The 26,374-nt window shown below is 50.7% G+C and overlaps 1 pseudogene and 3 gene segments (V, D, J or C); all 4 read left to right on the top strand.

Moving 5' to 3' along the window:
• Positions 1–4,768: 4,768 nt before the first annotated feature.
• Positions 4,769–5,279, top strand: LOC120606429 (immunoglobulin heavy variable 1-3-like). The segment is given in 2 exon segments: positions 4,769–4,852; positions 4,935–5,279. Coding segments are annotated over 2 exon segments (363 nt in total).
• Positions 5,280–14,575: 9,296 nt separating this feature from the next.
• Positions 14,576–17,051, top strand: LOC120606428 (immunoglobulin heavy variable 3-74-like). The segment is given in 4 exon segments: positions 14,576–14,688; positions 14,790–15,089; positions 15,907–16,005; positions 16,951–17,051. Coding segments are annotated over 4 exon segments (546 nt in total).
• A 3,395-nt stretch (positions 17,052–20,446) lies between these two features.
• LOC120606427 (immunoglobulin heavy variable 3-74-like) lies at positions 20,447–21,010 on the top strand. The segment is given in 2 exon segments: positions 20,447–20,556; positions 20,658–21,010. Coding segments are annotated over 2 exon segments (399 nt in total).
• A 4,624-nt stretch (positions 21,011–25,634) lies between these two features.
• On the top strand, positions 25,635–26,079 carry LOC120606430 (immunoglobulin heavy variable 1-46-like; annotated as a pseudogene).
• The last annotated feature ends 295 nt before the right edge of the window (positions 26,080–26,374 follow it).

The raw sequence follows: 26,374 nt of genomic DNA, 5'->3' as shown, positions 1-26,374 counted from the left end.
CACCATCTCCAGAGACAACGCCAAGAACACGTTGTATCTGCAAATGAGCAGCCTGAAGGCTGAGGACACGGCCGTGTATTACTGTGCGACAGACACAGTGAGGGGACTTCAGTGTGAGCCCAGTCACAAACCTCCCTGAGGGAGACAGGAGAGGGTGCTCAGGACACCAGGGGGCGCTCAGGGTACACACAGCACAGCACACACAGACCAGCCCAGCAGCAGGTGCAGAGGGAGCTGGGGAAGGGGCTTCCTGTTGGGAGCAGCGATTTCCTCTCAAATCTCTCAGCTGCCTCCCAGGAGAATTACTGCTGCTTCTTTGTGGCTCTAATTTTCCACATTCTCACACAGATGAGAAATGATGAAGTAACCTGTCTGTAGAAGGCATATCAGCGGTGCCTGGGGACCTTTCCTGCAGCAGCTTTCAATGTGTTTTTTCTGATATCTTGACAGAGAGACCCCCTGAGGGCTTTGTGTGCCTGAGGCTGGTTCTCTTTTCCACACAGAGAGACACAGCACAGTGCAGGGACCTGTGTGCTGATCTCAGGCTCTCTGCCCCCCACAGGTACATGCTGTCCCCATATGAGTCTCCCTTCAGACAGGACATGTGGCCACAGGGGTAGAATCAGCCCCCCAGGACTCTATCCAATGCCATTTCTGTCTTGCGTACAATGCAATACCCTCCAGGTCTTCACTTACTCATGTGGATTTTGAAAACCTCCCAACATGACCAGGTTCATCTACTGTCCTAATTTCACTAAGTCTGAGCTCCATGAAGCTGGGTCCCAGCTCAATCTCACAGACTCCACCCAGACCTGTCACAGAAGAGGGATTATGTGTATATATGGCCTTCACCTGTCCCTAGTTCATCTGTTATCGTTAATCTAACTCGTTTGTCCATTTGTTGACCCCCCAGGAAGCTTATACTCAGGGAGTCTAAAGGTGACTTGCTTACCCTACGTGTCATGCACACTTATGATTCAAGGTCACACAGGCACTATTAAAGGATAGGTCTGTGTCCGGTGGGGGCACAGCTGGCTGCTGACCATTGGACACCACTAAGAACTCAGAAACCTTATGAGCGAGGACATCGTGATGGACGCACCTGTACAGAGCACTGCGTTGGACACCTCATCGGTGTCTGTGGTGAGACAGGGTCAGGGAACTTGTTGGATGTGCTGGTCAGTTCTCATGTTTCTTCTTTTCCCAACTCTCCTGTCCTAGGGGGGTGGGACCACCACACCATGCCCTCACTTAGCCGTTCCTGCCTCCTGAAAGCCCAATTTTAAATACTATCATTAAGAATTCAATCTCCAACATGCGAAGTTTGAGGGGCACAATTCCGTCCATAAAATTACACCTGTGGACTGCAAAATCCACGACTCTCCCTCATGTAAAATGAACTCTAATCCAACATCCCCAAATGTCTTACTCGTTACAGCATCAACTTAGAGTCTAATGTGCAAAGTCTCATCTAAACATCATCTCATCAGATCCTGGTGGATCTTGACGTATGATTCATCCTGAAGCGAATGTCGTCTCAAAGTATGAACCTACAAAAACACACATGTTATGTGCCTTCAAAATGTGACGATGGGGCAGCCAGAGGGTAGACAGTCCCATCCTGAAAGGGATGAAGAGGAAAAAAAGAGAAATGGTGGGGTCAATGCTGGTCCACAACCTAGCAAGGCAATCCCGCCAGGCCTAAAGGTTGGAGATGGTCCGCTCCGGCTGGGTGCCCCCACTCTGTACCCTCCGGATGGCGGTCCCACCCTGCGGACCCACTGAGGTGCTGTCTCACGCTCTGTGCCCCAAAGAGAAGTCTTGCTGCAGCTCTGCTGGGCGGTGGTGACACCCGCAGGCTCCACTAGGTGGCGGTCACACCTGAGCTTGTCTTAGAGGTCATGTCACCTGTTAAAGCTAAGGCGGTGGCTCAAGACTCTGAAAGCAAGGAGTCCTCCCTGATGGTCTCGAGTCTCCTCCAAGGCTGTTCTTCCTTTTCTTAAACAGACTGTGTCCTCACAGCCAAAGTGGCTTATGATCCTTGTCTGTACAATGTAAGAGCTCTGACCACCTTCCTCCATTCTTCCCCATGACTTTGTCTCATTTATTTCAAAATAACAGTGTTTGTGCTGGAATATCCACAGTTCTAATCCTGGCTGGTGCAGAGATGGCTGATGAAACCTGATGGTCATGCCCGTAAAATATTCTATGAAATTGTTTTTCAGCAACTCCTGTCTTGCCTGCTTCACAAGAAACTCCACACTTCTGGCTGCAGGATGGGCTGGTCACTTTGCAAATCTCCAAGCTCTGATTAGCACTTGGTGTTCACTGCCTTCTGCGATCCATCAGTTTTCACTCACCTTTTAGTAGAAGCAGCAGGAAGAACCAACCACTCCTGCCCTTGCTTAGAAATCCCCGCAGCTAAATACACACTTTCCCTGCTCACAGCTCTACCTTCCCCCAAACCCAGACCCACCAGCCAAGCTCTTTGACACTTCGTGACAAGGTCACATGTCCTGCAGAACCCGTGCCACGTTTCTTATTTCCATGGACACCTCACCAGAACGGCTCCCAATGTCGACACCCCAACCACCGCTGTCCTTGTGACTGTGTTTGCTTCTCCCAGGGTGTGGGAGCTTCCTCCACGGCTCTCCCGTCCTCTCTCTGAGCTCTCTGCACAACCACCCGTAACACCCCTCACAGCAAGCTTGGAATTTTCTAGCAGGCACTTTAAAGTCTCCTGCCTCCTACCCATCACCTGCTTCCACATTCTTTGGTGATTATTCCAACATCACACCACTTCTCAGTACCACATTCTGTCTCATGTGCTCAAGCTGCCATCACAAACACCAATGACCGGGCAGCTTAAATGACAGAAATTCATGGTCTCACGAGATTGGGTCAGGAAGTCCAGTTACGGGGTCAAGATACATCGATACCTGGTGAGAATCCTTTACCACATGCAGATAGCTGACTTCTAAGTACAATCTCACGTGCTGGAGAAAGTGAGAGATCTGTCTCTTTAGCCCTCTCTTCTCAGAAGGCCACCAGTTCCAGTGGATGAGGACTCACCCTACAGTCTCATTTAACCCTGACACTTCCTAAGAACCCTTCTCCCATACAGTCCATGGTGTGTTAGGGTTCACCACATGAATGGAGGGCGTACAGTTCACACATAGCGAGATCCCAGTGTTAACTGTGAGCAGGTTCGCTGACCAGAAGGATGTTCATCACTTTCCTGGTTATGTCGGCACAGGCACAGGTTCCTGACAGCAGCGCCTACGAGACATCCTCACGCAGAGACCAGTGCCTCTCAGACGGGATCGTGGACCTCGTGTCCCTGTGCATCCTGGAAGCCAGGACTCCTGCGTCTCCTCCCGCCTGCTCTCGGCTCCACCTGGGACAGAGCTCTCATGAGTTGGCTCGTGTTTCAGGAGTGACAGCACCTGGTCCTGGTGAGGTGCCACATGCACCATTTGAGTCCAGCCAGAGGGACCGATGCCTTTTCAAAATGTGACCTCACCTGACGTCTAACACGTCGTCATCTGTTGTACTCTCCAGATTCCGGCTTCCTGAGTGACACTCGAATATATTATGACATTCAGTGATTTCGTGTCAATTATATATATCCAGGTGTCTCTTACACATAGTGAGATTAGATCCCTACATCTAGTAACAGGTCAAAGGTGACATCTGCGGGAACATCTGCTGTGTGCATCTAATTCATGGACTAATAGAAATAGATTGTCCATGGAACAGCATGGTCTGTATCTGCAGGGATTTTCCGATGTCGCCTTGAACCAGAAGGAACTAAAGGACAAAGGAGTCCCCAACCGTCGAGAGCTTCCAAACTCACGGGAGTGCTGCCTGCGTCAGTGCGTCCGTCTGCACCAGGGAAGGGGCTCCTGGTGGATTCACAAAGCCTTTGCTTGGGGCCTCCCTTCAGCGTAGTGTGGGGTGACTGAGGCCTATTCGCTCTTTCCAGAGGTGATGCATATGGTGTTCCTGAGGGAACATCCCGAAGTCAAGGCACAGACATTTAATCCTGGACTGCAGGCACTGCAAGGTCAATGCCCCTGAGCCCACACGGGGCCCTCTCCTGCAGGGTGATGACTCAGTGCAGGGAGCGCTCAGGCCCCACTAAGCAGCAGCTTCAGCTCCAGTAGCAGGTGCAGAGGGAGTGGGTAAGGCCTGACTCTGAGGGTCTGGGGCTTCCTCCTTTCATAAAATTTAATTAACAGTCAGACAGGGATGCTGATGAAAGAACGATGTCCTATTCTGTCAGGACCCTTTGCCAAACTCGAGAAGGCAATAGGAATCACACACGAGGAACAGATCTAGGCCACCTAGTCCTCTGAGTAGTGAGGAGCTGGTGGCAAGGACAGTTGACTAAATCACCAGGTGTAGCATTTGGGAGACAACCTGACCCTGGAATGAGAAATTCTCACTGAGAGCCCAGAACCAATTCTGGTATCTTTGTGTCACACGAAGGAGGTGGACAGTGTAAAGACGTCCTGTGAGACATGCTCCTCAGTGGCCAGAACTGTGCACAGAGATCAGTGACCTGGCAGATGATACCTGTCCCCAAACAAGAATTGGGACCGAACATTCAAATGCCCATTGTGCATAATCCCTGTGTCATTGACACTCTCTCAGGTAGGGCCAAGAATTCAGCTATGAATACTCTGCCTCATGAATATGCAAATGAGCCGAGGAGCACTAGGTTAAGTAGGGACATGTCTGTGTCCTCACAACACCCACCATCACACCTTCCGCCACAGAGGCCCTGACAGCACCACCCTCAGCATGGACTGGAGCTGGAGCGTCCTCCTCCTGGTGGCAGTGGCCACAGGTAAGGGGATCCCCAGCCCTGGGCGGACGAGGGCACCAGGGCCAGTCAGGGCTCTGCACCCACTGCTGTCTCCTCTCCACAGGTGTCCACGCCGAGGTCCAGCTGGTACAGTCTGGGGCCGAGGTGAGGAAGCCTGGGGCCTCCGTGAAGGTCTCCTGCAAGGCTTCCGGATACACCTTCAGCAGCTATGCTATGCACTGGGTGCGACAGGCACCAGGTCAAGGGCTTGAGTGGATGGGATGGGTTTACCCTAATGATGGTAGCACAAGCTACGCACAGAAATTCAAGGGCCGAGTCACCATCACCGCAGACAAGTCCAGCAGCACAGCCTACATGGAGCTGAGCAGTCTGAGGCCTGAGGACACGGCCACATATTACTGTGCGAGACACACAGTGTGACGACCCACATCCTGAGAGTGACAGAAACCCTGAGGGAGAGGGCAGCTGTGTGCGGCTGAGGAAGGAAGGGAACAATTATTCCCCTGAAGTTCTCACACAGAGTCAGGTACCAGAGATGGAGAAGAAGATCTCAGATGCTTATCTGTCATTCAGGGAAAGGTGTCAGGAGTCCAGGTGTCCTGCAGGAAGATGCAGGGTCACCATTTCCTGACAGGTCCTTATCATTTGTCATTGCTTCTGCAGAGGGCACAGCTGCACTTCCCTGGTCTGTGGATGAGGGGAGTTAGTTCAGGCATCGTCTGGGATTATGTGTTGGTGTCAGATTCAGGGTTGGAACTGCAGATCCCCCAGCCATTCCTCCTAATTTCCGCTGTTTCTGAAAATGGAATGATGCTTAAATATAGGTAAGCATAAAGACTGAAGGGTGAACTCCTACTGCCCAGTCTGACATCCAGCACCAGGCACATGACCTTATGGGAGGATGATCCTGACTCCTAGTAGCAAAGTCATGGTGACGGGTGAGCCAGGTTCTAGCACATTCCACCTCAGTTTGCTCCTGCAGGGCTGAGCTCCTGAAGAGGCTCCTCACCTCCGACCACAGCCCCCAGTGTCCCTGTCCCTGGCGCAGGACTGCTGTCCTCACACACAGGGAACAGTGTGGGGAGACCCTTGATGACGTGGGACCCACATCCAGCCTGAGTGACTTCCCTGTCCCGGCTCAATCACAGTACCACACATGTGGGTTAAAGACTACACACATTGACTCCTCACAGTGTGGAGGTCAGAGCAGGAAGTCAGTCTCCTTGGACAGACATCAAGGTGTGGGCAGGACCACACATGTGTTGGTACTTGTGGGGGGGCTCTGTAGTCTGAACACGTCTGCTCCCCAAATTTACATATTGAATTTACCTATTGAATTATGAACAGCACAGAGGACAGTGTTAGGAGGTGGGGTCTCTGGAGGTGCTGGATGATGAGTGCAGAGTCCTCGTGAAGGGGATCAGGTCCTTTCTAAATGAAGCCCCAGAGAGCGTGTGTGACCCCTCCCCGCTGTGAGGACAGAGCGAGAATTGCCAGATACAAACTCTTATGAGGGCTCTCATTAGTGGTGACCATGCTCGACCTTGACCTTAAATTGCCGCCTCTAGAACTGTGGTAAATACAGCGATGTTGCTGATATAATACCAAGGATTCATATTCCTCCATAGCAGCCTGAGCAAACTCAGACAGTGGTCTGCTTCTGTGTCTTTCCTCGTCCAGGAGCCGCTTTCCTTCCATCCCGAATCATGCCCCGTTCTACATCCCCACAGCCTGGAGGAAGACACCTCACATCACCGGTCACATTGCTTCCTTCCTCTCCTGGAGTCTAATCTCCTCTGCCTCGCTCTGGCGTGAACACTATGGCTGTATTAGGAGTGTCTCAGATAAAACAGGAAGCCATTTACCTCAAGACGTCTAATGGCCCTGGAACGACAACGTGCCTTTCCCCTGGAACAGTCACAGCTTCCGAGCACAGAGCGACTGAAACAGCCCTCCGAATACTCACATCCATCCCACAGGCCAGTTCCACTAAGCACATCCCAACATCCCCCAAAGCTGACTCATTAAACATGACCTGAAGCCCCAAATACCGAAGAGCATCATGTCAAAGTCCTAAGTGTAATCTCTAACTCAGCTGTCAGTGAGGATTTGGGTGGATGCATCCTGAGCAGAATCTCCTCCACTTGCAGAGCTGTGGTCCTAGAAGACCAGTTACCTCATTCTAAAATGCACTGCAGGGCAGGCACATGGTCACAGTCCAGACCCCTCCCTTCCTAAGAGAGGAAATGGAAGTTAGAGAGAAATCACCAGCTGAAGATGATTCTAAGTGCATCTGAGAGAACTCCATTGGGTCTTAGGACCTGGGGATGAGCTGCTGTGGCTCAGACCCAACCTCTGGCCTTTCCCTCTGCCCTCGGATCCACCTTCCTGGGTCCTGAGGAGTCACCTGATGGAAGAGCATCCTGCTCATCACCTGTGTCCTGCCAGGAGATGATTGAGACTTGACGTTTCTTTCACTTTATTCTCTCTCTGTGACTTGAAAAATGTCCTCCAACAATTATCACATTGGAAGGAAAGTTTTAGTTAAGACAGTTGCAATTGCAGTATCGCCACAGGAGAGAGGCAGGGGCACCGCTGGGAGCAGCAGTGGCAGCTGGGGACTTGTGGCCTTGGGGTAGATGGTGGGGTCAGTTGACAGAAGTAACTGAGAGGGGACATGGTTTGCACAAGCAGGTCCATAAGCCTGTACCGGTAGGGACGCACCACTGAATGCTGGGTAAGGGGAGAGTTCAGGTGAGTCTCTGTTTCTCTGTGGGGCTTTGAAGGAAAAGTGTACTCAGGACACCAGGGAGTCAGGGGTTAGGGGTTCAGGTCCTGCAGGTGGTCACGGCCTGAATGGGGTCAGGGTCTGCAGAGGGTCAGGGACTGCAGGGGGTCAGGGTCTGCAGGGGGCACACAAACTCCATGGACTTGTGTCTCACACCAACATCTCTTACAGATCGAGACTCAGGGCTGGTTTCCTGTGTGATCTGTGGCTTCCTGTCCACGTGGCAGTTTCCAAGGGAACCTGTGTACATTTATCCTTCTCTGCTCACCCCTGACGTTTCTGAATGCACACGTGGTGTTTTGGGTTTTTTTCTTTGTAATGAGGGACACATTTCTCACCTGCACAAAATAGTCACGTACAGAGTCCGAAATGACTCTGGCAGTTTTCACCAGGCTCAGAGCCCTGAGAACGCTCCGGGGACACCCCTGAATCCTTTCCAATCAGACTCAAACAGGACACCCTGGTGGTGTCCCAGACACATAATACTATTGGGTCTTCTCAGGCCATGGTAGAGACCAGGCCGTTTTCAGGATATAAAACCCATTGGATTCCACCTCTAACTCTCCTGATGTCAAACGTGTACCAACATGTCTCAGCATGTCTCCTGAGGGAGAGCTGGCGGGTGACGTCCCCATGTCCTACAGTGGGAGGAGGGTCCAGCACGTTATCCCGCCAAATTATCACTTCGAGGACGTCTAAGTCCCTCAACAATGGCCCTCCCCTGTGTCCCCTCTGTTCCCAGTCCCAGTGGGAGAGGCTCACAGGTGTGTGCTTCCAGCACTAGCCAGGTGATGGGATTAGAGGAGCAGCAGCTGGACCTGTCCTATGGGGCCTCCCTCTCCGTGGAGGTGACGGCTTCCTTAGGACCAATGCACTGTGCTTGGAGTTTGTGTCAGGAAACATGGTTGTGCTTGTTATCGTGGCGGATGTAAAGGACCAGAGTCATCTCTGTTGTCCTTCACCACGAGCAGTCAGGGGGCGGAGCCTGATCTGCCTCCCTTGTCGTAGAAAGAGCTTCAGCCGAGCATCCGATTCCCTTCTCCTCATTCTACCTTCCACAGAACAGCAGGAGAAACACATCACACAAGTTCCCCACCGTCCATAACAAGGACCGTCTCCCTCCAGGTTCCACTAAGAAGGTTCCGGCACCATCTGAGCACCCGTCACGATGGCCGTCGTCACCCACATTTCTGCGTCTGCTCAGGACGGCTGAGGTTTCCTCCACGAAGACTGAGGCTGCTCCCCGGCTCCCTCTTTCTTTCTGAGCTCCCCCCGGATCCTCCTCTAAAGACCCGTACACAGCATGGAGGCTTCTTCTAACACGCATCTCAAGACTCTTCCAGCATCTTTGCCCAGCCCGATTCCAAAGCAGTGTTTCATTTTTACGTATCTCTTACAGCAGCGCCCCGTTTGTCTTTACCGAATTATATTCCATGTGAGCTGCTATAAAAAAGTAACAGAGATGAAGCGGCTGAGAGAGACAACTGGAATTAACTTCACACAGTCCTGGGGGAGAGAATCCATGGTAAAGACAACCACAGACTCAGCATCTTGAGGTCTCGCTTCCTGGTTCACACACGGCCATCTGTGTCCTCACTGGGGGAAGTGCTTCCTGAATTTAAGACACTGGAGTTTTGAATGATTAACTGTTTCTAGTTGAACTTTTGTTCTTTGTAGGGCTGTGCCCTCTGGACACCTATCAGAAGGGCAGACAGATTATGATCTCATATTTTTCTGGGGCACCTGAGTATCCTGCCCTCGGGGTGTAGCATCTATGATGTCACATAGCTGATATGTTGAAGGGAATTTACTGATTAGCACTTAGTGCAGCTTGCTTGTCACTGTGGCTGCGTGTCATAAGAAGGATAACATTTTGTCAGGTCTCTCCTTCTACAGGCTGAGCATTGGCTTTCCTCGTAGAGCCCAGACACGAGGGACCCTCCAACACCCCTCCCCAGGTGCGCAGACTCACACGGCACAGACGCACTCATCAGAAGGAGACTCAGCAGTGACCCGTGTGAGTCCGCGTCACACCACACACTGCATTTCCAATTACGATGCTGAGGATGTAACATGGACATCATGTATGTGCGTGCGATTCCAACTGTACACGTCATCCTGGCGTGGCTGTGGCGGACAGAGCTCTACCACAGCAAGACGACTACAGTCCAAGTGCACTTATCAGTGGACAAAGAAAGTTAAAGGCACAGAGAGTGACACTCAGATGGGACAGACGCCTGCAATGCACCTGTGACCCTGGTTCTCGCACGTGCTCTCCGTTAGCACTAGAGGGCAGCAAATCCCACACGCGCTCAAGCAGGAAGGAGAACTGCACCTCACTGGGCGCGTCCCTGCTGTCCTGGAGGTGGCCCAGGGAAGCAGTGGGGTGCAGTGGGGATTGTGTAGGCCAGACACATGAGTTCATTCTTATATGTGGGGAGCCGCGGGTCTTCGGGCCTCGGAGGCTTGGTTGCAGGACTGGGTGTTTTGCCTGCCTCAGACATTGCGGAGCCCTACTTCCTACTTCCTACTTCCTACTTCCTACTTCCTTTAACTTTCATCACTTCCTCCCCCTAAGCACACACCCCTTAGGCTGTCAATAACCCTCACCCCATCCCCTTAGACCCAATGGGCGTGTGGCACCGCCTACTCGGACCATCCAAGAGCCAATGCGCTTGTCTTCCGCCAGCTAGCCCCGCCTCCCTTTGTTTCTCCTGTATAAATATCCCTGCTGAAAAATAAAGTTTGAGGCTTGATCAGAATACTGTCTTGCCTCCATCTCTTTGTGTCTCCTGTCTCGCCTTCATCCTCCATAGGTTCCTCCTCGTCCCGCGTTGTTTTGTCCCGCCGGCCGGAGCAAGATAAAATAAGATATTTTGTGAAAATTCAAATTTAAAAAAATCTGGAGTAGACATATTTAGACCAGAAAAATAGACTTTAAAACAAAGGCTATAACAAGAAACAACGAGGGACCCGTAATCCCACTTCAGGGTAAGTCAGACAGAGAAAGACAAATGCCATATGATTTCATTTACATGAGGAATCTAAAGAACAAAATTAACAAATAAAACACAAAAATACTCGTGGGTACAGAGAACATTCTGAGGGTTACCAAATGACATGGGGGTTGGGAGTGGTGAAAAAAAGGGGATTAAGAAGTACAAATTGGAAGTTACAAAATAATCATGAGACTGCAAAGTACAGCATAAGGAATATAGTCAATAATATTGTAATAACCATGTACCGCGTCAGATGAGCACTAGATTCATCAGGGTGATCACTTCGTAAGTTACGTAAACGTCTAAACGCGATGTAGTACACCTGAAACTAATATAATATTGTATGCCAACTATAATTGAAGAAACAAAAATATATTTAAATGAAAAGAGATTTGGGATTTGGGAAAGATAACAAAATTGACAAATATTTAGCTTGACTAAGAAAATTAAGGTAAGACTCAAATGAAATCCTATTTTAAAGAGGAGACATTACAGTTGACACCAAAGTAATCAAAAAGATTCTAAAAACTACTAAGAATGATATCGTTCACAATTTGCATAGCCTAGAAAATAATCACAAATGCCTAGAAATACACATTCGACCAAGGCTGATTCATAAAGAAATAGAAAATCTGAACGGAATGATGATAAATAAGAAGATTGAATTCACAATCCAATGCCTCCCCAAAAAGCAAAGCCCAGAACCAGATGGCCTCACGGGTGAGAGTCATGAAACATTTACAGAAGAAATAATCCCGATCCTTCTGCATCTCTTTCACAAAGCTGAAGAGGAAGAAATACTCCCAAATTCATGTAAGGGGGCTGGTATTAGCATGACCCAGATAAAGTAAGGACACTAACGACCAAAATACAAATAAAGTAAGAACATTAATGACCAATATTCCACGTGAACATAGATAAACAAGTCCTCTAGAAATATCAGCATGCTGAATTCAACAGCAAATTAACAGGATCACATATGATCGTTCAACAGAGAGAAATCAATTATGTGATACACCACATTAACAAAATGAAGGAGAAAACTTCCATAATCTTAACAATCGATGCAAAGAAGGCTTTGAAAAAGGTTAACCAAGTTTTCATGACAAAGAACTCACAATAATTAAGAAACAGAATAAATTGCCTCCACATTATAATGGCCACGTGTGAAAGGCTCACACCTAACATCATATGACATTACAGGAAAACCGAAGTTTTCCTGTAATGTCAGGAGCAAGGCAAAGATGCTCACTCACCATGTGTACTCATCATGGTATGGGAAGGCCTGCCTTGAGAGATTAGGCAATAAAAAGAAATAAAATCTGAAAGAGAGTAAAATTATCTATTCACAATGACATCATCTTAGATGTAGAAATCGATAAAGACTATACACAAAACTGTTAGAACTAAACAAATTCAACAAGTCCGAGGATGGAAAATCAACATACAACAAGTTGTTCCTACTCACTAATGATGACATATCTGAAAAACAAAGGATCAAAACTGTCCCACTAACAATTACCCCAAAATAATAAAATGTGTAGCAGGTGAAAGACTGGTACATGAAATATTTTGGGATAGTAATTATTCCCAAACCACATTATTTTTTATCGTCCCACAGGGCTCGATGTTCTCTGTTCTCCATCATTCTTTTCACCTTGAAAAGCAGGCTGTGAAAACCCTACTAACATATTCACGTCGACTGTGTCTCGTGAAAGCTATGCCTAGTCTACATCCGAGCCTGCGGACAACTTTCTTCGGTTCTGCTTCTCCGTCGTCATTTTCTCCATTTCCATGCCAGGCTTTCTTTCAGTCGCCTTCGCTCTACTGCAGGCGTCTTCACGATCCCGTGGTATGTCTAGCTTTTCTCTAACCTCCTAACATGGCGATCAGAGTTATTTTAAAATCAGTGTTCGACAAGGCAATGCCTGAGTCACGCACAAATGTCACTCTGAAATATGTTTGTTAGGGGTCTGGTCTGGGTCTTGGTTATTCACCCTAATCTCCAAGCATCCAGACCTGCTCGAAAAGGCAGTAGCTGCTGGTGTACTATTGTCTGATGTTGTCTCGTATGTCGTTATTGCACGGTCACAACGAATGACTTAACTGCAGGGGGATGACCTCCCTCTACCTCCAGCTGGCTCGTCCCCGTGCGCGTCCCTGTGGACCTGGGGTGTTCGAGGCCATGGACACCACTGGTGAGGTTGGTTCGTGCTTCAGCTCTAGAGGACTCAACGTCCCAGCGGTTCCATGTTTGTGTCCCCTCGTTGGCATGGGGGAGGCACCGTCCGTTATCCCGCAGAAAATCTCTCTGCCCCTGGTCTCCCAGCTGACTCCCACCTCATGTGGACGTGATGGCAGGGGGTGAGGTGGTGGGGGTGGGAGACGGTGATTCTCTGACCTTTGCCTGAGCATTGTTTTTAGGCAGGGATGTGCCCGGGTCTGGGCTGTGTCCTTCCAGGTGTTCCTGTCTGTCCACCAGAACCAGTGTCAGCTCTGCACCTGTAGCTGTCCCACCCCATGGCAGGTAGTTCTTCTGCAGGCTCTGCCGCCCCTCGGGCCATTATATTCCACCAGTGTCCACGCCTGCCAGTTTCCCTGCCCTCCGCTGCGTATTCTCATGTTTGTTCGGTAGTGAGGACAGTGGGGGCAGCACGGGCACATGCAGGCAAGAGACATGAGTTCGCCACACCACAGTGTCACCTCAGGAAACTGAGATCTGCTGCGGATTCTCTCCAGTTACAGAGAGACCTGCAAGAGGATAAGGGCCCCGCTCTGCATCATGGGAGATTGGCTCTCTGCTCTTCAGGACAGTGGTGGATTGAAACGATTAACTGTTTCTAGTTAAACTTTTGTTCTTTCTAGGGCTGTGCTCTTCAAAGACCTATCACATAGACAGGATGTTTGGTTCCTTATTCTTCTGGGGCACCTGAGTATCCAGGCCTTGGGGTATGCTTTGTGTGACGTCACATACCTGATAGGTGAAGAAAATTGATAGATTTGCACTTAGTGGAGCTTGCTCGTCACTGTGGCTGTGTGTCATAGGATAAGAACATTTTCTCAGGTCTCTGCATCTACATGCTGAGCATTGGCTTTCCTTGTAGAGCCCAGGGAGCTGAGACACTCCAACAACCCTCAGCAGGTGCACGAATTCACAAGGCGCGGACGCACTCATCGGAAGGAGACTCAGCACTGACCCGTGCGAGGCCGCATCACACCACACGCTGCATTTCTAATTATGATTCTGAGGATGTAACATGGACATCATGTATGTGCGTGCGATTCCAGCTGTACACACCATCCTGGCGTGGCTGTGGCTGACAGAGCTCTACCACAGCAAGACGACTACCGTACAAGTGCAGTTATCAGTGGACAGAGAAAGTTAGAGGCACAGAGAGTGACACTCAGATGGGGAAGACCCCTGCAATACACCTGTGACCCTGGTTCTCGCATGTCCTCTCCATTAACACTAGAAGGCGGCAGATCCCACACGCGCTCATGCAGGAAGGAGAACTACACCTCACTGGGCGCATCCCCTCTGTCCTGGAGGTGGCCCAGGGGAGGAGTGGGGTGCAGTGGGGAGCGTACAGGGCCAGACAAACGAGTTCACTCATACACGTGTAAGCTCTCGACACCACCAAGCTCTTTGTGGTCCTGTTTGGCCTTGTTCACCAGTGATGCAGGTAAATAATATCTCATCATGTGACTTATGTGCATGAGTAAAATGAAATAAGATGATGGTGCTAAGTGTTTGAGTTACACATGTCACAGTAAAAGTCATATTTTGCCAAATGATCTCATTGCCACCACGGGCCCAAAGACACCCAAAACTGCTCTTGGTCTCTGCCCTCTCTATGGGTCCCCAAACCAGAGCTCCTTATACAGTCGGAGCTCATGCAAATAGGGCCCCTCTGCCGATAAAAGCCAGCCCATCCCTAAGCCTGCAGCTCTGGGACAGGAGCCCAGCCCCCCGATTCCCAGGTGTCCCCATTCCAGGATCAGGTCTGAACACGCACACCGCACCATGGCGTTTGGGCTCAGCTGGGTTTTCCTCATCGCTGTTTTACGAGGTGACTGATGGGGAACAAGGGACACTGCATACGTGAGTGGGTGTGAGTGAGGAACACGGACGTGTGACATTTTCCTGACCCTGACGTGTCTGTGTTCACAGGTGTCCAGTGTGAGGTGCAGCTGGTGGAGTCTGGGGGAGACGTGGTGCGGCCCGGGGGATCTCTGCGACTCTCCTGTGCAGCCTCTGGGTTCACCTTCAGTAGCTACTGGATGAGCTGGGTCCGCCAGGCTCCAGGGAAGGGGCTGGAGTGGGTTGGAGAAATTAATGCAGATAGTAGTACCACAAATTATGGCAGTTCTGTGAAGGGCCGATTCACCATCTCCAGAGACAACGCCAAGAACACGGTGTATCTCCAAATGAGCAGCCTGAAGGCTGAGGACACGGCCGTGTATTACTGTGCGAAAGACACAGTGAGGGGACTTCAGTGTGAGCCCAGTCACAAACCTCTTTGAGTTAGACTGCAGGGGAGATCAGGTCACTAGGGGGTGTACAGGTTACACACAGCACAGCACACACAGACCAGACCAGCAACAGGTGCACAGGGAGCTGGGGAAGGGGCTTCCTGTTGGGAGCAGCGATTTCCTCTCAAACCTCTCAGCTGCCTCCCAGGAGAATTACTGCTTCTTTGTGGCTCTAATTTTCCACATTCTCACACACACAAGAAATGAAGAAGTAACATGTCTGTAGATGGCGGATCAGCAGTGCCTGGGGACTCTTCCAACAGCAGCTTTCAATGTGTCCTTTCTGATTTCTTGACAGAGACATCACCTGAGGGTTTTGTGTCCCTGAGTTTGGGACCTGTTTCCACACAGAGAGACACAGCACAGTCCAGGCTCCTGTGTGCTGAGCTCAGGTTCTCTGCCGCCCACAGGTACATGCTGTCCCCACATGGGCCCATCACTCAGAAAGGATTCCCCGTGGGGGGTGGACCACAGGGCACCCATCATTCCACAGTCCTGAAGCAGGATCTCTGGTGGCATGAGCTCAGTTTATAAACAGAGTGAAAAGACAGTTTATTGTTCAGAATCAGAATGGAGATGCCGGAGTCGTTGTCCAGCCATTGAGTGAGGAGACACAGGACAGGAATCGTGCATTACTCAGAAGTGCACGCTGAGCCCTCGCTGTCACTTCATTCTTAATTTTTGACATGGGTCCCTTCCTATGATTCTGTACTAGGCCCTGGCATTGCACAGTCTCTCTGCTGTTGTGTCTTCAGACCCCATCACAGTGTTTGCTGTAAATGTTCCCCACATCCGGGAATGCTCCCATTTGGAAGGTAGCTGCAGGCGGTGTGACCAGAGTGGTGAGCGTTCAGGTGAGTGACCCCATGTGTTTGGACGTCTCTCTGGTTCCTGGTCTGTAGAGAAAGGAGCACTGTGAGCTTCCCACAGATGTGGCCTCCTCTTTACCCTGAAGAGCGTTTCTCTGTCCAGGCCACAGGGGGTGGCCCAGCACCACAATCCAACCAAACAAGTGTTGATCGCTCTACCCTGTGGGCCATTCACCTGTTTAGGTTTACAGAGAGAAGTGAGCCTCTCTAGTGCACCCACATTGTGTCTTTGATAAAGACAGATGGATCCTCTTTATCTAACAGAACAGAATCGTGTAGAGGGAAGAAATATTCACACCCTAGACCAGTAGTCTATAGGAATCCCCATTCAGCACTGAGGGTACAGCCCCCTGTCCCCACCTCAAAGCTTCAGACTCAGCTGAAACACATTTGGGGAGATGAACCCAGAGTTAGGGAGGAAGCGGGTTCTCACGCATGATGTGGTCAAGGTCAATCGAGGAGGTCCTGAGGGACGACTGTGTGTCCCAGGTCTGTCCCCATGGTTCACAGTGGAGGACGAAGGACACAAGTCTTTTCCCGTATGAAATGGGGACAGACTATGACAAGGTGCTGCTGTAGAGAAAGCATAAGGTCATCCTCTGAATTGCGTGTTTATGTATTTTATTAGCTTCTCGACACTAAGATGTTTTAACATCTTTATAACCCTTTCTGGATGGGGACAGACTTCTGTTCACGGGAACCCAATCCTTAGAGTCAGCACAGGGCCTGGCTTGGCACATGCCTTTCACATGCAAAGAAGCCCACCAGGGGACACCACCTCTGTCTGCCCACACACCCCAGGATGCAATATCCTCTGCCTTCAGTATTCCTGGCCCGGGTGTCAGGCAACTGGAGAAGCCCCTCCAGCTTCAAGGCCAATAAAATAATCAGCCCTAAGCTGATTGCCCACCCTGCTCTTCCTTCCCCAAGAAAAACCCAGTAAATCCCAGGTCCTAAGGTCCCCTCCGACCCCTTGTCTGCTGCTTCCTGAACAATCTGGTGTCTTCCATGAGACCCTGGTGGCATCATAACCATCCGTCTCTAGGACCCATGAGTGTGATAAACTCTATTTCCCCCGATCTCTTTCTATGCTTCCTCCTGTAGCCACACCTGTCATCTTGAAGAGGAAAAGTAGAGGAATTTTCAACAAAACGCCAACAGCTCTGTGTCCTGCTTCTGTAAATATGCTCACAGGTGCACGAGCTCACTGCAGAGCTCACTTGCACTTTGCCCTACTTGCTCTTTGCTGGGCAAATAAAACTGTTTGTCCCCCAGCAACTCCCGCTTCCTGTAACAATTTGTAACCATCGGTAGCCCTTAGCAACTCCCGCCCTTTTACCAATGTTACCACTTGCAACCATAACAATTCCAGCTGCTTTGTAACCGTCTGAGCTCAATTCAAGCAATCAGCTCATGTAAAAGGCTTGTATAGAAGGAATGTTGCAACTCAGGAACTTTACCTGGAGCTCAGGATGGTACCTTCAGGCACATTAGGAGAGGCAGATGGGACTTTCCCCCTCCTCACTGCACTGCACAGCCCTGTCGTCCTCAGTGTGGACACATTGGGAAGGCGAACGACTATCCATCGCCAAGTGGACAAGTTGTCTGGTAAAAGATTCTATAGAGAACACACCTGGTGCAGCTCCAACTATCCCTGAGTCATGGCCTTCAGGTGGGCATTAGCAGGGACCTGCAGATCGGACCCTCGAATGTGCTTTATGATCCGGGTGCCATCAATTGTGGAAACAGACTGGGCAGGACAAAGTTTTTGGGAAATTCATAGGGACGGCCATAGTGGAAGAGTCCACAAAACCTGAAGCCACTGTCCACCATGGAAATCCATGCCATTTGGGTGTGTTTGGGTCAGCCCAGATCAGGTTATTTATGATAAATTTTGACTTAGAATACATGGGTTACAGATTTTAACAAACATGGAGAATCCCTGAAAGCAACAACTGGATTAGTGGGGACTGAAAAACACGGAGAGAGGAGACCAGCCATGTTTTCACAAGGAACTGACTGTTCCATGTAGCATTCTATGTTTTCAGAAGAAGCAGGTTCATTTTATCAGACATTTACAGAAGGGGTGTGGTCAAGGCCTTATGAGAAGCAGCTTCGGCGACAGATGACTTTCGTTGGAACATTCACTCGTATTTTGTTATGAAACCTCCACACTTGTAGAGAAAATGCTGAGGGCTCAGGGAGGCTGCAGACGTGTCAGGCCCCAGTGCAAGTCCGACCCCGAGAGCAGGCAGAGGGAGAGCTGGCAGGTGATGTTCCTAAGTCGCCCTGCAGTGGGCGGAGGGTGCAGCACGTCGTCCCTCCAAATTGTCACTCCTAGGACGTTCATGTCACCAAGGAATGGGCCTCCTCACTGTCCCTTCTGTCCCAGTCCCAGACTGAAGTGGCTCAAAGGTGTGTGTTCCCAGCACTAGCCAGATTATCGGATTCCAGGAGCAGTAGCTGGGCCTGTCCCACGGGGTACCCTCTACGTGGAGGTGATGGCTTCCTTAGGACCAATGCACTGTGCTGTATTTATTGTCAGAAAATGTGGTTGTGGTTGTTATTGTGGCGGATGTAAAAGGTCAAACGTACATGATGCGAAAAGTTCAGCCCCGTCTCTGCTGTCCTTCACCACGAGTCGTCAGGGGACAAGCCTGACTGGCCTCCCTTGGCGTGGAAAGAGCCACAGCTGAGTGTCCAATTCCCTTCTCCTCATTCTACCTTCCAAAGAACGGCAGGAGAAACACGTCACACAAGTTCCCCACCATTCATAACAAGGACTGCCTCCCTCCAGGATCCACTAAGAAGCTTCCAGCTCCATCTGAGCACCCATCACGATGGCCGTCGTCACCCACATCTCTGCGTCTGCTCAGGACAGCTGAGGTTTCCTCCACGAAGCCTGAGGCTGCTCCCCGGCTCCCTCTTCCTCTCTGAGCTCCCCCCAGATCCTCCTCTAAAGGCCCGTCCACAGCATGGAGGCTTCGTCTAACACTGATCTCAACACCCTTCCTGCATCTTTGCCCTGCCCGGTTCCAATGCAGCATCCAGTTTTACGTATCTGTTACAGCAGCACCCCCATCTCTCTGTACCGATTTCATAGTCCATGTGAGCTCCTAAAAAAAGCAACAGAGATGAAGCAGCTGAGAGAGACATCTGTAATTTACTTCACACACTCCTGGGGGAGACGAATCCATGATAAAGACAACCACAGACTCGGCAACTTGAGGTCTCGCTTCCTGGTTCACACACGGCCTTCTGTGCCCTCAATGGGGGATGGGCTCCCTAAATTTGAAGACACTGGCTTTTCAAAAGATTAATTGTTTTTAGTTAAATTTTTGTTCTTTCTAGAGCTATGCCCTCCGTAGACCTATCACATGGGTAGGCTGAGTTTGGTCTCTTATTTTTCTGTAGGAACCTCAGTTCCCAGACCTCGGGGTGCAATTTCTGTGGATTTTCCCATATCTGAATGTTCAAGGGAATTGATTGATTTGCACTTAGCGCAGCTTGCTCGTCACTGTGGCTGTGTGTCATAAGAATAGGAACATTTTCTCAGGTCTCTACATATACAAGCTGAGAATTGGCTTTCCTTGTAGAGCGCAGGAACTGGGGACACTCCAACACCCATCAGCAGGTGCACGGATTCACATGGAGGTGGACGCATGCATTGGATGCAGACTCAGCACTGACTGGTGCGAGCCCGGGTCACACCATACGCTGCATTTCCAATTATGATGCTGAGGATGTGACATGGACATCATGTGTGTGCGTGAGATTCCAAGTGTACACGTCATCCTGGCGTGGCTGTGCCTGACAGTTCTACCACAGCAAGACGACTACCGAACAAGTGCAGTTATCAGTGGACAAATAAAGTTAGAGGCACCGAGAGTGACACTCACATGGGACAGTCGCCTCCTGGTTCTCGTACGTGCTCTCCAGAAGGCAGCAAATCCCACACGCGCTCATGCAGGATGGAGACCTGCACCTCACTGGGCAGGTCCCCACTGTCCTGGAGGTGGCCCAGGGGAGCAGTGGGGTGCCGTGGGGTGCGTGCAGGGCCAGACACATGAGTTCACTCTTACACATGTGAGCTGTCGACACCAGCAGGCTCTCTGTGGTCCTGTTTGGGCTTGATCACCTGTATTGCGGGTAAACGATATCACATCCCGTGACTTACATGCACGAGTAAAATGAAATAAGATGATGGTGCTAAGTGTTTAAGTAACACATGTCACAGTAACAGTCATATTTCACCAAACGATCTCATTGCCACCACGTGCCTGAACACACAAACGCCTGCTCTGGGTCTCTGCCCTCTCTGTGGGTCCCTAAACCCAGAGCTCTTTATAGAGTCAGAGCTCATGCAAATAGGGCCCCTCTGCTGATAAAAGCCAGCGCAGCCCCAAGTCTGCAGCTCTGGGACAGGAGCCCAGCCCCGCGATTCCCAGGAGTCCCCATTCCGGGATCAGGTTGAACACGCACGCCGCACCATGGCGTTTGGGCTCAGCTGGGTTTTCCTGGTGGCTGTTTTACGAGGTGACTGATGGGGAACAAGGGACACTGAGTACGTGAGTGGGTGTGAGTGAGGAACACGGACGTGTGACAGTTTCCTGACCCTGACGTGTCTGTGTTCGCAGGTGTCCAGTGTGAGGTGCAGCTGGTGGAGTCTGGGGGAGATGTGGTGCGGCCCGGGGGGTCTCTGCGACTCTCCTGTGCAGCCTCTGGATTCACCTTCAGTAGCTACTACATGTATTGGGTCCGCCAAGCTCCGGGGAAGGGGCTGGAGTGGGTCTCATACATTAGTAGTGATGGCAGCAGCACCAACTACGCTGCCTCCGTGAAGGGCCGATTCACCATCTCCAGAGACAACGCCAAGAACACGCTGTATCTGCAAATGAGCAGCCTGAAGCCTGAGGACACGGCCGTGTATTACTGTGCGACAGACACAGTGAGGAGAATTCAGTGTGAGCCCAGTCACAAACCACCCTGAGGGAGACAGGAGGGGAGCTCAGGACACCAGGGGGAGCTCAGGGTACACACAGCACAGCACACACAGACCAGCCCAGCAGCAGGTGCACAGGGAGCTGGGGAAGGTGCGTCCGCTTGGGAGCAGCGATTTCCTCTCAAACCTCTCAGCTGCCTCCCAGGAGAATTACTGCTTCTTTGGGCCTCTAATTTTCCACATTCTCACACAGACGAGAAATGAAGAAGTAACGTGTCTGTAAATGGCAGATCAGCAGTGCCTGGGGACCTTTCCTGCAGCAGCTTTCAATGTGTCCTTTCTGATTTCGTGACAGAGAGACCACCTAAGGGCTTTATGTCCCTGAGGCTGGGAACTGTTTCCACACAGAGAGACACAGCACAGTGCAGACTCCTGTGTGCTGAGCTCAGGCTCTCTGCCCCCCAGGCACAAGCTGTCCCCACATGAGCCCTCCCTTCAGAGAGGACACGTGGCCACAGGGGTAGAATCAGCCCCCCAGGACTCTATCCAATGCCATTTCTGTCCTGCCTACAACACAGTACCCTCAAGGTCTTCACTTACTCAGGTGGATTTTGAAATCCTCCCAACATGACCAGGTGTCATCTACTGTCCTAATTTCACTAAGTCTGAGCTCCATGAAGCTGGATCCCAGCTCAATCTCACAGACTCCACCCAGACCAGTCACAGAAGAGGGATTTCATGCATATATGGCATTCACCTGTCCCTAGTTCATCTGTTATCGTTAATCTAACTCGTTTGTCCATTTGTTGACCCCCAGGCAGGTTATACTCAGGGAGTCTAAAGGTGACTTGCTTACCCGACGTGTCATGCACACTTATGATTCAAGGTCACATCGGCACTACTAAAGAACAGGTCTGTGTCAGGTGGGGACACAGCTGGCTGCTGACCATTGGACACCACTAAGAACTCAGAAACCTTATGAGAGAGGACATCGTGATGGACGCACCTATATAGAGCACTGCCTTGGACACCTCATCGGTGACTATGGTGAGACAGGGTCAGGGAACTCGTTGGATGTGCCGGTCAGTTCTCATGTCTCTTCTTTTCCCAACGTTCCTGTTCTAGTGGGGTGGGACCACCTCACCATGCCCTCACTTAGCCTTTTCTTCCTCCTAAAAGCCCAGTTTTAAATACCATCATTCAGAATGCAAACTCCAACATGCGAAGTTTGAGGGTCACAATTCAGTCCATAAAATTACACCTGTGGACTCCAAAATCCACGGCTCTCCCTCATGTAAAATGAACTCTAATCCAACATCCCCAAATGTCTTACTCGTTACAGCATAAACTTAGAGTCTAATGTGCAAATTCTCATCTAAACATCATCTCATCAGATCCTGGTGGATCTTGACGTATGATTCATCCTGAAGCAAATGTCCTCTCAAAGTATGGCCTTCAAAATGTGACGATGGGGCAGCCAGAGGGTAGACATTCCCATCCCGAAAGGGATAAAGAGGAAAGAAAGAGAGATTTGGGGGCCAACGCTGGTCCACACCCCAGCAAGGCAATCCCGCCAGGCCTTAAGGTTGGAGATGGTCCGCTCTGGCTGGATGCCCCCACTCTGTACCCTCCGGATGGTGGTCCTACCTTGCGGACCCACTGAGGTGCTGACTCACGCTCTGTGCCCCAAAGAGAAGTCTCGCTGCAGCTCTGCTGGGCGGTGGTCACACCTGCATGCTCCGCTAGGTGGCAGTAACACCTGAGCTTGGCTTGGAGGTCATGTCACCTGTTAAATCTAAGGCGGTGGCTGAAGACTCTGAAAGCAAGGAGTCCTCCCTGATGGTCTCGAGTCTCCTCCAAGGCCGTTCTTCCCTTTTCTTAAACAGACTGTGTCCTCACAGCCAAAGTGGCTTATGATCCTTCTCTGTAGAATCCAAGAGGCCTGACCACCTTCCTTCATTCTGCCACACGAGTGCATCCCATTTACTTCAGAATGACAGTGTTTGTGCTGGAATAACCACAGTTCTAATCCTGGCTGGAGCAGAGATGGCTGATGAAAACTGCTGGTCATGCCCATGAATTTTCCTATCAAATTGTTTTTCAACAACATCTTTCTTGCCTGCTTCATAAGAAACGTCACACTTCTGGCTGCATGGATGGGCTGGCACCTTTCAAGTCCCCGAGTTCTGATTAGCACTAGATGTCCACTGCCATGTCCGATCCATCAGCCTTCACACATATTTTAGTAGATGCAACAGGAAGAACCAATCACTCTGCCCTTTGCTTAGAAATCCCCGTAGCTAAATACACACTTTCACTGCTCACAGCTCTAGCTTCCCCCAAATCCAAACCCACCAACCAAGCTCTTTGACGCTTCGTGACAAGGTCACATGTCCTGCAGAACCCGGGCCATGTTTCTCATTTCCATGGACACCTCACCAGAACGGCTCCCAATGTCGACACCCCAACGACCGCTGTCCTTGTGACTGTGTTCACTTCTCCCAGAGTGTGGGAGCTTCCTCCATGGCTCTCCCGTCCTCTCTCTGAGCTCTCTGCACAATCACCCGTAACACCCCTCACAGCAAGCTTGGAATTTTCTAGTAGGCACTTAAAAGTCTCCCACCTTCTACCCATCATCTGGTTCCAATCCACTTATACCATCTTTGGTGTTTATTCCAGCAGCACCCCAGTACCACAGTCTGTCTCATGTGCTGCCATCGCAAAGACTAAAGACTAGGGAGCTTAGATGACAGTAATTTATTGTCTCATGTGATGGAGTCAGGAAGTCAAGTTACAGGGTCCAGATACATCGATACCTGGTGAGAATACTTCCCCACAGGCGGACAGCTGACATCTAGGTGCAATCTCACGTGCTGGAGAAAGTGAGAGATGTGTCCCTTTTGCCCCCTCTTCCCATAAGGCCACCAGGTCCAGTGGATGAGGACTCACCCTACAGTCTCATTTATCCCTGACACTTCCTAAGAACCCTTCTGCCATACAGTCCATGGTGTGCTAGGTTTCACCACATGAATGGTGGGCGTACAGTTCACACATAGCAAGATCCCAGGGTTAACTGTGAGAGGGTTCACTGACCAGAGGATGTTCATCACGTTCCTGGTTATGTCGGCACAGGCACAGGTTCCTGACAGCAGTGCATACGAGACGTCCTCACGCAGAAACCAGTGCCTCTCACACGTGATCGTGGACCTCGTGTCCCTGCGCATCCTGGAAGGCAGGACTCCTGCGTCTCCTCCCGCCTGCTCTCAGCTCCCCCCGGGACAGAGCTCTCATGAGTTGGCTCATGTTTCAGAGGTGACAGTCCCTGCTGTGGGTTTGCAGTTGCTTCTGCTGGGTCCACCCAGTGGCATGAATACCCTTTATAATGGGGCATCACCGGAGGTCTAAGAGGTCCCTTGGCTGTAGTACGTTCTGAATTCTAATTTCCTGGGAGAGACTTGACATTGCCCAGATGTTCAGTGATTTCATGTCCAGTGATGTCAGTCCAGGGGCCACTTACACTTGGTGAGATCGATCCCTACATCTAGTAACAGCACGAATAGAACCACTGAGGGAACCTCTGCTGTGTGTGTTTAATGTACTGAATAATAAAAGTGGACTTTGTTTCCAGCCAGATGTTCTGTATCTGCATGTATTGTCACGTGTCACCTTCAAACAGAGGGACCTAAAGGATAGAGAATCTCCCTCAAACCCTCGAGAGCTTCTAAACTCATAGAATGCTGACTGCGTCAGGGCTTGTGTCAGCCCCAGAGAAAAGGTTCCCTCGTGGTTCACAAAGCCCTTGCTTGGGACCTACCCGCACAGAAATTGGGGACGAGTGAGGCCAATTCACTATATCAAGAAGTGAAGCCAAAAGCATATGGTGTCCCTGACGGAGCATCCTGAAGTCAGGGCACGGACACTTAATACCACTGTGAGGTCATGCCCTCTGAACCCAGACAGGACCCTCCCCTGCAGCATGGGGGCTGGGCTGCAGGGGCCACTCCGGACCCACCAAGCAAGTATTGTGCACGCATAGTAGGTGCAGAGGATGTGGGCAAGGGAATTCTCTGAGGGCCTGGGGCTTCCTCTTTACACAAATCATCTAAATTTACAAATAGATTGGGACTGGAGAAATAAAAATAAAGGTTCTATTCTGTCAAGATCAGTTGACAATCTTGAGAACACAATAAGAACCACACACCAAGGGGCAGGTCTAGGGCATCTAGACATCTGAATGTGGGGAGCTGGTGGCAGGGTGTGTTTTACTCAGTGTGACATTTAAGAGACAACTTGACGCAGGAATACGAGGTCTAATATCAGAGTCCAAATGCACCCAGTCTCCCGTGTCATTCAAGGAAGGTGCACAGTGAGGAGACGTCCTGTTGGACTCGTTCCTCAGAGGGAAAAGCTCTGTCTGCACAGAGATCAGGCCCCTGACAGGGACACATGTGCACAACAAGCATTTGTACCTGGGATTCATATGTTCATTGATCAAGGTTTCTGTGTTATCAACTTCTCTCAGGTGGGGCCAAATCTTCAGCTATGAATACTCTGCCTCATGAATATGCAAATGAGCCGAGATGCATTAGGTTAAATAGGGACCTGTCTTTGTCCTCACAGCACCCACCATCACGCCTTCCCCCACAGAGGCCCTGACAGCACCACCCTCAGCATGGACTGGAACTGGAGAGACCTCCTCCTGGTGGCAGTGGCGACAGGTAAGGGGATGCCCAGCCCCGGGCTGACGAGGGCACCAGAGCCAGTCAGAGCTCTGCACCCACTGCTGTCTCCTCTCCACAGGTGTCCACGCCCAGGTCCAGCTGATGCAGTCTGGGGCCGAGGTGAGGAAGCCTGGGGCCTCCGTGAAGTTCTCCTGCAAGGCTTCCGGATACACCTTCACCGACTACTATATGCTCTGGGTGCAACAGGTACCAGGACAAGGGCTTGAGTGGATGTGACCCGTTAACCCTAATAATGGTGGCACGGACTACGCACAGAAGTTCAAGGGCAGAGTCACCATGACCGCAGACAAGTCCACCAGCACAGCCTACATGGAGCTGAGCAGTCTGAGGCCTGAGGACACGGCCACATATTACTGTGCGAGACACACAGAGTGACAGCCCACATCCTGAGAGTGACAGAAACCCTGAGGGAGAGGGCAGCCGTGTGGGGGGCTGAGGAAGGAAGCGAACAGTGTCCTCTGACGTCCTCACACAGAGACGGAAACCTGTCACTATAAATGACACTCACGAGAACACCTGGCACTCAGGGAAAGGTGTCACGAGTCCAGGTGTCCTGCAGGAAGATGCAGGGACTGCATTTCCTCACAGGTCTCTGTCATTTGTCATTGCTTCTGCAGAGGGCACACATGCACCTCCCTGGTCTCTGGATGAGGGGAGTTAGGTTGAGTAG

This window comes from Pteropus medius, unplaced genomic scaffold (assembly GCF_902729225.1).
Source record: "Pteropus medius unplaced genomic scaffold, Ma_sr-lr_union100, whole genome shotgun sequence".
Lineage (NCBI taxonomy): Eukaryota > Metazoa > Chordata > Mammalia > Chiroptera > Pteropodidae > Pteropus > Pteropus medius.
This window is presented reverse-complemented; position numbering and strand designations above follow the sequence as displayed.